Source organism: Rhinopithecus bieti, unplaced genomic scaffold, assembly GCF_001698545.2.
Source record: "Rhinopithecus bieti isolate Rb0 unplaced genomic scaffold, ASM169854v2 scaffold_68129, whole genome shotgun sequence".
Lineage (NCBI taxonomy): Eukaryota > Metazoa > Chordata > Mammalia > Primates > Cercopithecidae > Rhinopithecus > Rhinopithecus bieti.
This window is the reverse complement of record NW_016825421.1, coordinates 45,552-60,367: the sequence shown is the minus strand read 5'-3', so window position 1 is coordinate 60,367 and position 14,816 is coordinate 45,552. Positions and strand designations below refer to the sequence as shown.

Sequence of the window (14,816 nt, the reverse complement as noted above, 5' to 3'; positions counted from 1 at the left end):
AAAAAAAAAGGAAAATACTGTTTTGTGAGAAATTTAAAAAACAGGCTTCAAGAATACATAGTGTTGAAAAATATTGGCCACATTTTCATCTCTTTAGCCCTACCTCTATATAATAGGTTTTTCTCCCCCAAATAAAGGACAGTAACATATTATTTGGTAAACAAATGAGCCCTTTGAATTGGACACATTTTTTTCTGATGTGCTTGTTAAATAAGAACAGTGCGTGCCAGAGTGATGGCATGATTCTCTTTGCACTTGATTTCAATTCTAAATAATATGTTTATTGTTTACAAGAATTACTTTAGGTAGAGTAACTACTCATTCTCCTGTACTCCTAGCCTTGTTCCTACCTCTGTATTTCTTATCTTCGTTAATAGCATCACTTTCCAGTTATGCTGGCAAGAAACCTCTGAGTCATATCCTTTATTTTATATCAGAGCAGTCATTGCAGCCAGTTAATTTCACCTTGGAAATGTTGTTTACCCCATCTTTCATGTGCATGGTCCCATTTAAACTCCTTGCTACTTCTTACTTAGACTGTAGCAGTACCTATCCTTAGTCTCTGTCTTTAGTCTTTCTACTTTCCAATTCAGTCTTCAAATTACTTATATTACTCAAATGATTAAACCATATGGCACCATTAGTGAAAAGGACTTCCTTGGACCTCAATTTTTTGGGGGAAAGGTCCAAACTCCTTAGGCTAACATTAAACTCTGTTCATAACCTTTTCTGACTGGCTTCATTTCTCAGTATCCCTTCCCCCATATTCTAGTCTATTCCCCATTGCCCAAGCACCTCTACACTTGACTGTCTGTTTTATGCATGCATTTCAGTGTTTTATTTTCCCCTCACCTTTTCTTTCACTTGAAATTCAACTGGAATTTGGCCCAGATGCTTGCATTTTGTTTTGCACCTGCACACTTTTTAGCTTAAACACATTCCACATTTATTGATAGTTATTTCACATAAAAATGTGCTATATATTATGTTGGCTGAGGATTAAAAAGGTGAGTAAGACAAAGTTCCTGCCCTGAGACCATCACAGTGTAGTGAAGGAGCTAGAGTTATAATCCCTTGAAATAAAGTGTATGGGAGTACAAAGTAAAGAGTTCAACTTTAGGGGAAAGGGTAGTAGTAAAGACATAATGATAGTTACACACTTACATAGCATTCACTGTATGTCAGGGACTTTCCATATATTAACTCAATTCTCAAATCCCTGTGAAATACACCTACTATTGTTCCTATTTGGGAAAGGAAAACTGAGTTGCAGAGACATTAAATAACTTGCCCAAAGTCATACAGCCAGTAGGAGCTGTGGTCAAATAGGCAGTCTAGCTCTAGGGCCTGGCTTTTAACCACTGTGCTATTGGTCTGCTTTCCAACAGGGAGGACGGCATGTGTTGGTAATTTGGTTCCTCCTAGAGCACCTGTTCTTACTGGAGCAGAGGTTGCAAAGGTACATGAGGCTAGTATGGACAGAGTATAAAGTGCATAGTGAAAGACTCCAGGCAGTGGGAAGTGCTGAGGAATTTTAAGCTAGGAAAGACATGCCCAGGCCGGGTGCAGTGGCTCATGCCTGTAATCCCAGCACTTTGGGAGGCCGAGGTGGGCAGATCACCTGAGGTAAGGAGTTTGACACCAGCCTGGCCAACATGACGAAACCCCATCTATACTAAAAATACAAAAAAAAAATTAGCCAGGTGTGGTGGTAGGTGCCTGTAATCACAGCTACTAGGGAAACTGAGGTAGGAGAATCGCTTGAACCCAGGAGGCAGAGGCAGCAGGGAGCCAAGATCACGCCACTACACTCCAGCCTGGGCGACAGGAGCAAAACTCCATCTCAAAAAAAAAAAAAGGAAAGACATTTCCAGGTGAAAATATCATTGTAGATTATTCTAATATAGAGGATAGATTGATGCTTCCTTTCAGAAAGCAAAGAAACCAGGTAACAGGCTAATGCAACAGTCCAGATGAGAAATGACAAAAGAAGAACTAAGGCAGTGGAAGAGGGATGAAGGAAGGAATGTAGTAAAGAGATGTTTAGGAGATAGAATTGACAGGACGTAGTGACTGAATAAGTATACATGGGCTGGGCAAGGGAGAAGGAGAAAATAGGAAGGAAGACCAGGATTAGAGGTTAGGTCATAAGTCTAGTTCCAGGTATGTTGGATTTAAAGTGCCTGTGAGGCATCTAACCTGCCCCTGCCAAACTAGAATGTAAGATCTGTAAGGTTGAGGATTGTGTCTCTTCACTGCTGTCTGCTTAACATGTAGGACAGTGCTTGATACATTGAGGGCAGTGAGTTGTTTAATAAGCAAATACATCCAGGTGGCTATGTCTAGTCGGTAACTTGAAATTAAATTGGGAACTTAGAATAAAAGGTCTGAATTGGAGATGTAATTACTTAGGAATTATTAGTTGAGAATGGCTGATATTTCCAACATTAGATAGCACCCAAGGGAAACCAGCATTTAAGGACTAGAGCAAAGATGATTGCTTAATGGGGCTGAGAGGGGTAGGAGGCGAATCAGAGGAGACTTCAAAAGTTGAGAGAAGGCCGGGCGCGGTGGCTCAAGCCTGTAATCCCAGCACTTTGGGAGGCCGAGACGGGCGGATCACGATCGTGGTCAGGAGATCGAGACCATCCTGGCTAATACGGTGAAACCCCGTCTCTACTGAAAATACAAAAAACTAGCCGGGCGAGGTGGCGGGCGCCTGTAGTCCCAGCTACTCGGAGGCTGAGGCAGGAGAATGGCGTAAACCCGGGAGGCAGAGCTTGCAGTGAGCTGAGATCCGGCCACTGCACTCCAGCCTGGGCGACAGAGCGAGACTCCGTCTCAAAAAAAAAAAAAAAAAAAAAAAAAAAAAAAAAAAAAAGTTGAGAAAAGCTGGCTTAGTGGCTCATGCCTATAATCCCAGCACTCTGAGAGGCTGAGGCAAGAGGATCACTTGAGCACAGGAGTTTGAAACCAGTCTGGGGTATGCAGAAAGATCCTGTCTCTACAAAAAAAATTAGCAGGGTGTGGTCACACATGCATTTGGTCCTAGCTAGCTACTTGGGAAGCTGAGGAGGGAAGATTGCTTGATCACAGGAGTTCAAGGCTGTAGTGTGCTAAGATTGTACCACTGTACTCCAGTCTGGGCGACCGAGTGAGATGCCCGTCACCAATTTTTTTTTTTTTTTTTTTGAGGGAGAGTCCCACTTTTATCACCCAGGTTAGAGTACAGTGGCACCATCTTGACTCACTGCAACTTCTGCCTTCTGGATTCAAGCAGTTTCTTGTGTCTCAGCCTCCTGAGTAGCTGGGATTACAGGCATGTACCACCATGCCCAGATAATTTTTGTATTTTTAGTAGACACAGGGTTTCACCTTGTTGCCCAGGCTGGTCTCAAACTCCTGGCCTCAAGTGATCCTCCTGCCTCAGCCTCCCAAAGTGCTAAGATTATAGGCGTAAGCCACCATGCCCGGCCCCATCTCCAGTTTTAAAAATAATGATTTTTTAAAAGTTGAGATAGTTTTAAGAAAGGAGTGGTCAGAATGATACCAACGCAGAATACTGCAGAGAGGCCAAGCAGACTGAAAAATATCATTGGTTTGGAAATTAGGTACTCATGTAAAGAATTTTGGTTTTGTTTTTGTTTTTCGACATGGTCTTGCTCTGTTGTTTAGGCTGGCATGCAGTGACACCATCACAGCTCACTGCAGCCTTGACCTCCTGGGCCTCAAGTGATCCACCCACCTCAGCTTCCCAAGTAGCTGGGACTACAGGCATGTGCCACAATGACCAGCTGTGAGGCAAAATTTATTTGTAAAAAGGTTTGTTGGTGGGCCTGAGAGAATAAACAGCTGCTGGCATTTATTTCTCTGGGCTGGAGGAGGCAAGTTCACTTGTTGAGGGTGGGGTGTAATGTGGTAGTAAAAGTTGGAATTGTTGCTGCAGGGAATCAGAGGAGCTGAGCGAAGTTGCACAGGACTGGACTGCTGAGTAGTTTTAAAAGAGTGTTTGCAATTTGGAGACCGTTAATTTGAAATGGAACAGTACAAACAATGGTGACTTTTCTGTAGCCATACTCAGCAGCCCAAATGTAAAAGTTGAAGATTATATTGATCTTGAGGCCAGGTGGCTCATGCCTGTAATCCCAGCATTTGGGAGGCTAAGGTGGGAGGATCGCTTGAGCCCAGGAGTTCAAATCTAGCTTGGGCAGCATAGTGAGACCTCGTCTCTATAAAAAAATAAATAAATAAAAGATAAGTAGATGCTGAGTATGGGAATTTGTAAGCCAGGTATGGTAAAAGAACAGTGAAAGTTGAAGGGACCAGCAGGAAAGGTATTGGAATGGCATTTGTGGAGTGGATTGGAAAAGGAGTGAAGCAGAGGGAGTGCTGACAGACTGGAAATAAATGGAAAGCTCACAGGACTGGAGGTGTTGATGAGGTTACATTGTATATGTGGTGAAAGTGGTGGGGAGAAAGCAGGAAGCAGTTAATTTTATATTACATAGGTTGATTGTCTTTCTCATTGCAAATAGATTTCTTGAAGGCAGGGCTTTTTGCTCACTTTAAATCTTCCGCAATACCTGGAACAGTTGTTTGCGTATAAGTGCTGAAAAAAAAAAGTTTATTAAATAACCGCATATTACTATATTGCCTAGAGAGTCAAGTGTTTATATTTATTCTATCTATCTATATATTTTTGAGACAGAGTTGTGTTCTGTCACCGAGGCTGGAGTACAGTGGCGTGATATCAGCTGACTGCAACCTCCACCTCCTGGGTTCAAGTGATCCTTCTGCCTCAGCCTCCTGAGTAGCAGGGACTATAGGCATGCACCACTGCACCCAGCTAATTTTTGTATTTTTAGTAGAGATGGGGTTTCACCATGTTGGCCAGGCTGGTCTCGGACTCCTAACTTCGTGATCCGCCCACCTTGGCCTCCCAAAGTGTTGGAATTACAGGCATGAGCCACTGCACCCGGCCAATCAAATTCACTTCTATCATGGAGTTTTTAATTGATTGTACTGTAATTACCTGAAAGTAGTTTTGCATCCCAGTTGTGGTTCCACCTTTCTTTCCTCTTCCCTCCTTTACATTCCACAAATATTTGTTGAGAACTTCCATTGGGAATATAGCAATGAACAAAATAGATAAAAAACTATGTCTTCATGGAGCTGAATTACAGTCATGAAAATACATTTTTAAAAAGTAAAGTATATTAGGTTTTGAATAAGCATTATGAAGAAAAATGAGGGAGGAGTAAGGATTTTTGGGCTGGAAGGGAGGATGGTTTAAGCCACACTTTTACATAGGGTGCCTAGGAAATGCCTTCCTGAGGAAGACTTAAGGACTTGAAGAAAGTGAGCTGTGCAGATAGATATCTGGGGAGCAGAGTGTTCCAGGCAGAGGGAACCACCAGGTGCAAAGACTCCCTGAGACGGCAGCATGTTTGTGTGTTCAAAAAACAAGGAGGGCCGGGTGCAGTGCCTCATGCTTGTAATCCCAGCACTTGAGAGGTCAAGGCGGGTGGATCACCTGAGGTTGGGAGTTCGAGACCAGCCTGGCCAACATGGTGAAACCTTGTCTCTACTAAAAATACAAAAATTAGCTGGGCGTGGTGGCGCATGTCTGTAATTCCAGCTACTAGGGAGGCTGAGGCAGGAAAATCATTTGAACCAGAGAGGCAGAGGTTGCAGTGAGCCAATGTCGTACCACTGTACTCCAGTCTTGGTGACACAGCAAGACTCCATCCCCCCCCAAAAAAGGAGGCTATATGGCAGGACTATAGTGAGCCAGAGGAGTGGTAAATTAAATGATATCAGATGGAGATTTTATAGTGCCTGGTAGGCCACTGTAAGGTATTCAGCTTTTCTTCAAGCGGAAACTTCTTAGATTTTGAGCAGAGAAATGATTTCTAGTTTAATGATACTAGAATATCATTAAATTTATGAGGGGCAAGGGCTGAAGTAAGATCAGTTTGGATACTATTGTAAGAGTCAAAGTTATTTTTCTTTTCTTCCTTCCTCTTTGCCCCATCCCATCCACTCATCCGTCTCTCTACATTTTTTTTCTGTCAAAATATGAACAACTGACTTTTTAGGGATGTTCTAAGCTAGATACTTCATAGTACACTAGTCAGTATAATAACTAGTAGTGAATGTCTTCCTAAGTCTTATTTTTTTTGAGACAAGAGTCTTGCTCTGTCCCCCAGGCTGGAGTGCAGTGGCTCAATCTCGGCTCACTACAAGCTCTGCCTCCTGGGTTCAAGCTATTCTCTTGCTTCAGCCTCCCAGGTTCCTGGGACTATAGGTGCCTGCCACTACGCCTGGCTCATTTTTTGCATTTTTAGTAGAGACGGGGTTTCACTGCTTTAGCCAGGATGGTCTTGATCTCCTGACCTCGGGATCTACCCGCCTTGGCCTCCCAAAGTGCTGGGATTACAGGTGTGAGCTACTGTGCCCGGCCCAAGTCTTTTTTTTTTTTTTTTTTTTTTTTTTGAGATAGCGTCTCACTCCGTCACCCAGGCTGGAGTGCAGTGGGACAATCACAGCCCACTGCAGCCTCAGCCTCCTGAGTAGCTGGGACCACAGATGTGCACCATTACACCCAGCTAATGTAAAAATTTTTTGTGCAGACAAGGTCACACTGTGTTGCCCATGCTGGTCTCGAACTCCTGGCCACAAGTGGTCATTCTGCCTTGGCCTCCCAATGTACTGGGATTACAGGCATAAGCTACCGTGCCTAGCCTTTTAGTAAGTAATTATATATGGAACAACAGGTCAAGGTCTTTAAATTGTTCTTCTAATGATACTACATTTATGTTACTTAATCCTTATTTTTTTGTCATAATCTTTCTCTTGACCAGTGACACAAATGTTTAACCTAGTCAGCCTCTGACAGAAGACAGTCCAATGTTTATTGTCCCAGAAAAAGATTAAGCCATTGAATGTAATCTAATTAGAAATTTCTTCCAACTGAACTCACTAGTTGCAGAAAGTTGATTAAATTTTTTTTTTTACCTGAGACGTCGTGCTCTCTCCACCAGGCTGGAGTGCAGTGGTGCGATCTTAGCACCTGGTCTCTGCCTTTTGTATATAGATAACATGCTGGCTCGGCATTGTGGCTCACTCCTGTAATCCCAGCACTTTGGGAGGCTGAGGCAGGTGGATCACCTGAGGTCAGGAGTTGAAGACCAGCCTGGCTAACATGGCAAAACCCCATCTCTACTAAAAATACAAAAAGTTAGCTGGGCCTGGTTGTACATGCCTGTAGTCCTAGCTACTCGGGAGGTATTAAATTTTTTTTTACCTGAGACATCGTGCTCTCTCGACCAGGCTGGAGTGCAGTGGTGCGATCTCAGCTCACTGCAACCTCTGCCTCCCAGATTCAAGCAATTCTCCTGCCTCAGCCTCCTGAGTAGCTGGGATTATAGGCGCTCACCACCACACCTGGCTAATTTTTTTTTTCTTTTTTGTATTTTTAGTAGAAACAAGGTTTCACCATGTTGGCCAGGCCGGTCTCAAATTCCTAACCTTGCGATCCTCCTGCTCCGGCCTCCCAAAGTGCTGGGATGACAGGCTTGAGCCACCGCACCCAGCCAATTAAATTTTTATGAAACGCTTAAAATTTTTTAAATTTTTATGAAGCACAAGTTGTTTGCTTGACTCCTGTCCTTAATAAAACCCTCTAAATGATTGACTTTTTGCTAAACTGAGAAGAAAATCTGCCTAGACGATTTGTGTACATTTTATGTAATGAACACTAAATCTCACACCTGTAATCCCACCCTTGGCTAATTTTGTTTTGTTAACTGTTTTGGGTTTTTTTTTTTTTTAGAGACCAGGTGCTGCTGCAATACCAGCACTCTGGGAGGCTGAGGCAGGTGGATCACGAGGTCAGGAGTTCAAGACCAACGTGGCCAAGATGGTGAAACTCCGCCTCTTACTAAAAATACAAAAATTAGCTGGGCCTGGTGGCAGGCGCCTGTAATCCCAGCTACTTGGGAGGCTGAGGCAGCAAACTGCTTGAACGTGGGATGTGGAAGTTGCAGTGAGCCAAGATGGCACCACTGCACTCCAGCCTGGGCGACAGAGTGAGACTCCATCTCAAAAAAAAAAAAACAGAATCTGGCTGTGTGTGGCAGCTCACACCTGTAATCTTAACACTTTGGGAGGCTGAGGCGATTGGATCACTTGAGCTCAGGAGCTCAAGACCAATCTAGGCAACATGGCAAAACCCTGCACTCCAACCTGGGGGAACAAAGTGAGACTCCATCTCAAAAAATAACATGTGATTGATTACCTTTAAGGCCTACCTAGATAATCCAGGATAATCTCAAAATCTCCATCTCAAAATCCATAATTGAATGACATCTGCAAAGTCCTAGTCCTTTATTGACATACAAGGTAACGTTTACAGCTCCCAGGAATTTGGATGTAGATACCTCCTAGGGAGCTACCACAATAAACATCTTAAAAGTGGCCTGGCCTGGCTCAGTGGCTCACACCTGTAATCCCAGCACTTGGGGAGGCCAAGGTGAAAGGGTTACCTGAGCTCAGGAGTTCAAGACCAGCCTGGGTGACATAGCGAGACCCTGTCTCTATTTGAAACAAAAAACAGAAAGAAAAGGCCTGAAGGTGATTAAAGTAAAAAAGGAGGCCAGGCGCAGTGGCTCACGCCTGTAATCCCAGCACTTTGGGAGGCCGAGGTGGGTGGATCACGAGGTCAGAAGATCAAGACCATCCTGGCTAACACGATGAAACCCTGTCTCTACTTAAAAAAATACGAAAAATGAGCCAGGCGTGGTGGCAGGCACCTGTAGTCCCAGCTACTCGGGAGACTGAGGCAGAAGAATGTTGTGAACCTGGGAGGTGGAGCTTGCAGTGAACCAAGATTGCACCACTGCACTCCAGCCTGGGCGACAGAGCGAGACTCTGTCTCCAAAAAACAAAAAGAGAAAGAACAAGGAAACAGGGAAACACTATTTTTTTTTTTTTTTTTTTTTTTTTTGAGACGGAGTCTTACTCTGTCACCAGGCTGGAGTGCAGTGGCGTGATCTCCACTTTGTGCAACCTCCGCCTCCCAAGTAGCTGGGACTACAGGCGCACGCCACCATGTCCAGCTAATTTTGGTATTTTTAGTAGAGATGGGGTTTCACCATGTTGGCCAGGATGGTCTCAATCTCTTGACCTCATGATACACCTGCCTTAGCCTCCCAAAGTGCTGGGATTATAGGTATGAGCCACTGCACCTGGCGCCCCCCCCCTCCGCTTTTTTTTTCTTTTTTTTTGAGACAGGGTTTGGCTCTGTTGCCCAGGCTGGAGTGCAGTGGTGTGATCTCAGCTCACTGCAACCTCCTTCTTGGGCTCAAGCCATTCCCCACACCTCAGCCTCCCAAGTAGCTGGGACTACAGGTGTACAACATGTGCCAGGCTAATTTTTGTATTTTTTTGTAGAGATGAGGCTTTTCTGTGTTGGCCAGGCTAGTCTCAGATTCCTGAGCTCAAGCAATTTGAATACCAAGGTGGGCGGATCACTTGAGGTCAGGAGTTCAAGACCAGCCTGGTCAACATGGCAAAACCCCGTCTCTACCAGAAACTACAAAAAATAGCTGGATGTGGGGGTGCACGCCTATAATCCCAGCTTCTCAGGAGGCTGAGGTGGGAGAATCACTTGAACCTGGGAGGGAGAGGTTGTAGTGAACAGAGATCACCACTGCACTCCAACCTGGGTAACAGAGTGAGACCCTGTCTCAAAAACAAAAAATAAAATGTATATATACACATATATATATTTGAAATCATTGAGTAAACAATTTTGCGTTTGCATTCAGCATTTTTTTTCATTTACCATATAATTAAAATTTGAGATACCAATGACCAGGTGAGATTCTCTAAGTCCTAGGTTTTACAGCTAGAGTACTGTCTTTGAAACAGTCTATTTCATGTCTTTGCAGCTGGCTAAGACTTATCTTTTAGTGTTTTGAGTCTTTCCTAAGTCTCAAAATTACCCAAACAAGTTACAGTATTTATTGTTTAAAGAGTAAGAAAACATGAAGTTTAAAAATTTTAAATAAGAAGAGTCTTCTTATAGATGAGAAAGTGGAAGCACTAAATAGGGAATATATTCATTTCTTCAAATGTAGCTTATGGAGTTACTTATTGAGTACTTACTGTAAGTATTTTTCTTAGCACTTTACATTAATGTATTTAATTATATTTGATAGTTTCATTGTATATTCCTGAATACAAAGAGGCGGGAGTTAAACTTGTTGCTTGATAGTCTTTTTATTATTTTTCTTGTGCTTCAAGACAGACACATTCCTTAATTTTAGAGTGCTTGAACTTAGATGGACCACTTTCTTGGAAAATAGGTTTTTTGGTTTTTTTTTGAGACAGGTGTTTTTTTTTGTTTGTTTTGTTTTGTTTTGTTTTTTGTTTTTTGAGACGGTTTTGCTCTGTTATCCAGGCTGAAGTGCAGTGGCATGATTACTGTTCACATCTCCTGCCTCAGCCTCCCGTGTAGTGAGACTACAGGTGTGTGCCACCATATTTGGCTATTTTCTTTCTTTCTTTTTTTTTTTCAATTTTTGTAGAGACAGGGTCTTGTTATGTTTCCCGGGGTGGTCTTGAATTCCTGGGCTCAGTCAGTCCTCCTGCCTCAGCCTCCTAAAGTGCTGGGATTACAGACGTGAGCCATCACATCTGACTGAAAAGAGTTTTCTTTTTGAATTAAACTGTAACTAAACTGTAATTAATCACGATTAGCTTGGTGACTTAAGTAAAGCAAAATATAGTTGAATACTGTAAAATGAAAATTCTAGAACTGAATACTACAGTATTAAGGTAATAGCGTTGCCCAAAGCAGCTGCTTCAAAATGTATATAATATGTATGTTATATGGACATGAGTACCTCTTTAGACTTAATCTTTTGTTATTTTTGTTTTGTTTTTGCATTGTCTTGTCTGAGAAAAAAATTACATAAAAGCACATGATTTTCATTAAGATACTGGTTTTCTTCTTCCAGCTTAAAGCAATAAATGTAGATCTTCAAAGTGATGCTGCACTGCAGGTGGACATTTCTGATGCTCTTAGTGAGCGGGATAAAGTAAAATTCACTGTTCACACAAAGGTAAATGTGATTTTGTACTTTCTATTATTTTAGCCATTTGTTATACTACATATGTGATATGTTGACCGGTACTTGGATTTTAAACATAATTGGAAAGAGACTATTTTAACAAAAATAGGTGTAGGAAAATATACTTTTTTAAGATTAATATTCTGAGAATCAGAACCTAGACAGAGGGCAAATTTAATTTTTTTCCAAATTTTTATTAGTATCTTTTATCATTCTTGTTACTTTCTTTTTTTTTTTTTTGAGACGGAGTCTTGCTCTGCCACCCAGGCTGGAGTGCAGTGGCCGGATCTCAGCTCACTGCAAGCTCTGTCTCCCGGGTTTACGCCATTCTCCTGCCTCAGCCTCCCGAGTAGCTGGGACTACAGGCGCCCGCCACCTCGCTCGGCTAGTTTTTTGTATTTTTTAGTAGAGACGGGGTTTCACTGGGTTAGCCAGGATGGTCTCGATCTCCTGACCTCGTGATCCGCCCGTCTCGGTCTCCCAAAGTGCTGGGATTACAGGCTTGAGCCACCGCACCCGGCCCCCATTCTTGTTACTTTCAATTTCATTGTTCTTTCTGTCAAATTACTGTCTTACAAATGATTATTATTACTATTTTTTTTGAGATGGAGTCTCTTTCGTCCAGGCTGGAGTGCAGTGGTGTGATCCTGGCTCACTCACTGCAACCTCTGCCTCCTGGGTTCAAGCAATTCTGCTGTCTCAGCCTCCCAAGTAGCTGGGACTACAGTCACAAGCCACCATGCCTGGCTAATTTTTTTTTTTTTTTTTTTGAGAAGGAGTCTCGCTCTGTCACCCAGGCTGGAGTGCAGTGGCCAGATCTCAGCTCACTGCAAACTCTGCCTCCCGGGTTTACGCCATTCTCCTGCCTCAGCCTCCCGAGTAGCTGGGACTACAGGCGCCCGCCACCTCGCCCGGCTAGTTTTTTTTTTGTATTTTTTTTAGTAGAGATGGGGTTTCACCGTGTTAGCCAGGATGGTCTCGATCTCCTGACCTCGTGATCCGCCCGCCTCGGCCTCCCAAAGTGCTGGGATTACAGGCTTGAGCCACCGCGCCCGGCAACCTGGCTAATTTTTGTATTTTTAGTAGAGATGGGGTTTCACCATATTGGTCAAGGTGGTCTCGAACTCCTGACCTCAGGTGATTCACCCACCTTGGCCTCCCAAAGTGCTAGGATTACAGGCATGAGCCAATGTGGCCAGGCACAAATTATTATTGTTATTAGATTTCAGTTCTTGAGTGCATTTTCAGATTGCAGATTTCTTTCCTTTGTTTGAATAGGTGAGTTTGATATACTTTAGTAACGTAACTTTTAAGTAACTATAGCAGTACAATATAGTAAGAGTCTGTCAACTTACTTTCCCAACAATCCGAAGATAATTTTGTCCAGATATCTCAGGTTTTATGATAGACTTTAAAGGGCATTGATAGTCTTGAAATAAGATGAATTTTTTTAAATGATAAAAAATATTTATTAAAAGTTTTAAGGCCAGACACAGTGGCTTGTACCTATAATCCCAGCACTTTGGGAGGCCGAGGCAGGATGATCGCTTGAGTCCAAGAGTTCAAGACCAGCCTGGGCATCTTAGTGAGACCTCATCTTTACAAAAAATAAAATTAGCTAGGTATGGTGGTTCGTACCTGTAGTCCCAGCTACTCTGGAGACTGAGGTGGGAGGATTGCTTGAGCCTGGGAGGTTGAGGCTGCAGTGAGCCGAGATTGTTCCACTGCACTCCAGCCTGGTGGCAGAGCAAGATGCAGTTTCAAAAAACTTTTTAGTGTAAATTTGATTTTTATTCAAGAAAATCTCTATCTTTACAGAGTTCACTGCCAAATTTTAAACAAAACGAGTTTTCAGTTGTTCGGCAACATGAGGAATTTATCTGGCTTCATGATTCCTTTGTTGAAAATGAAGACTATGCAGGTTATATCGTAAGTATTGAGACTCCATTTTAATTCCATTTTCTAGGAGATTTTAGGTACTTTATTATGTTTTGGAATATTGTTTAGCATTTTTTGTGAACTGTTTTTTTGTTTGTTTTTGAGATGGAGTCTCACTCTGTTGCCCAGGCTGGAGTGTAGTGACTCAGTCTTGGCTCACTGCAGCCTCTGCCTCCCGGGTTCAAGCAATTCTCCTGCCTCAGCCTCCCAAGTAGCTGGGATTACAATCACGCACCAACACACCCAGCTAATTTTTGTATTTTTAGTAGAGACAGGGTTTCACCATGTTGGCCAGGCTGGTATTGAACTCCTGATCTCAGATGATTCGCCCACCTCGGCCTCCCCAAGTGCTGAGATTACAGGCGTGAGCCACCGTGCCTGGCTCTGTTATGTTTTTTAGAGACAGGGTCTCACTCGTGTTGCTCAGGCTGGAGTACAATGGCGTGATCTTTGTTCACTGCAACCTCTGCCTCCTGGATTCAGGCGATTCCCCTGCCTCAGTCTCCCAAGTAGCTTGGATTACAGGCACCCGCCACCATGCCCCGCTAATTTTTTTTTTGTATTTTTAGTAGAGACAGGATTTCACCATGTTGGCCAGGCTGGTCTCCAACTCCTGACCTCAGGTGATTCTTCCTGCCTCGGCCTCCCAAAGTTCTGGGATTACAGGTATGAGCCGTCACACCCAGCCTGATATGTTTTTTTTAAATTGTCAGTTATGAAACATGTTTGGTTACCACCTTTATCCTGAAATGTTTTCTTAGGGGATGTGGGCTATGTTACATTCCCTCATTTAAACTTAATTTCTTACCGTTTGTTAGAATTGAAATGGGCTTGTCCTAGGGACTAAGGATATGTTACAAACCATACTGGTTTTAAAACCATGGTTGGGGCTGGGCGTGGTGGCTCATGTCTGTAATCCTAGCACTTTGGGAGGCTGAGGTGGGTGGATCACAAGGTCGGGAGTTCAAGACCAGCCTGGCCAAGATGGTGAAACCTCGTCTCTACTAAAAATATTTTTAAAAATTAGCTGGGCATTGTGGCAGGTGCCTGTAATCCCAGATAATGGGGAGGCTGAGGCAGAATTACTTGAACCTGGGAGACAGAGGGTGCAGTGAGTCAAGATCCCAACACTGCACTCCAGCCTATGTGACAGAGCGAGCCGCCGTCTCAAAAAAAAAAAAGAAAGAAAGAAAAAACCATAGTTGGACAGATATTTAAGAGTTGGAAGTCTCGGCTGGCCATGGTGGCTCACGCCTGTAATCCCAGCACTTTGGGAGGCCAAGGCAGGCAGATCACCTGAGGTTGGGAGTTTGAGACCAGCCTGACCAACATGGAGAAACCCCATCTCTACTAAAAATACAAAATTAGCCAGGCGTGGTGGCACATGCCTGTAATCCCAGCTACTCAGGAGACCGAGGCAGGAGAATCACTTGAACTCAGGAGGCGGAGGTTGCGGTGAGCCAAGATCACGCCATTGCACTCCAGGCTGGGCAACAAGGCACGGTGGCTCATGCTTGTAATCCCAGCACTTTAGGAGCCTGAGGTGGGCGAATCACCTGAGGCCAGGAGTTTAAGACCAGCCTGGCCAACATGGCGAAACCCCGTCTCTACCAAAAATACAAAAATTAGCTGGGTGTAGTGTTGTGCGCTTATAATCCCAGCTACTCCAGGCTGGGCGACAAAGCAAACCTCCGGCTCCAAAAAAAAAAAAAAAGTTATCTACTTTTTTTTTTTTTTTTT

General features: G+C 43.4%; 1 protein-coding gene across 1 annotated transcript in view; it reads left to right on the top strand.

The window, feature by feature from the left end:
* Window positions 1-14,816, top strand: part of LOC108522670 (sorting nexin-6-like) — a 67,075-nt gene that overhangs the window by 6,911 nt on the left and 45,348 nt on the right. The window contains 2 exon segments of the mRNA XM_017863042.1: window positions 11,025-11,129; window positions 12,957-13,067. Coding sequence (XP_017718531.1) covers window positions 11,025-11,129; window positions 12,957-13,067 — 216 coding nt within the window.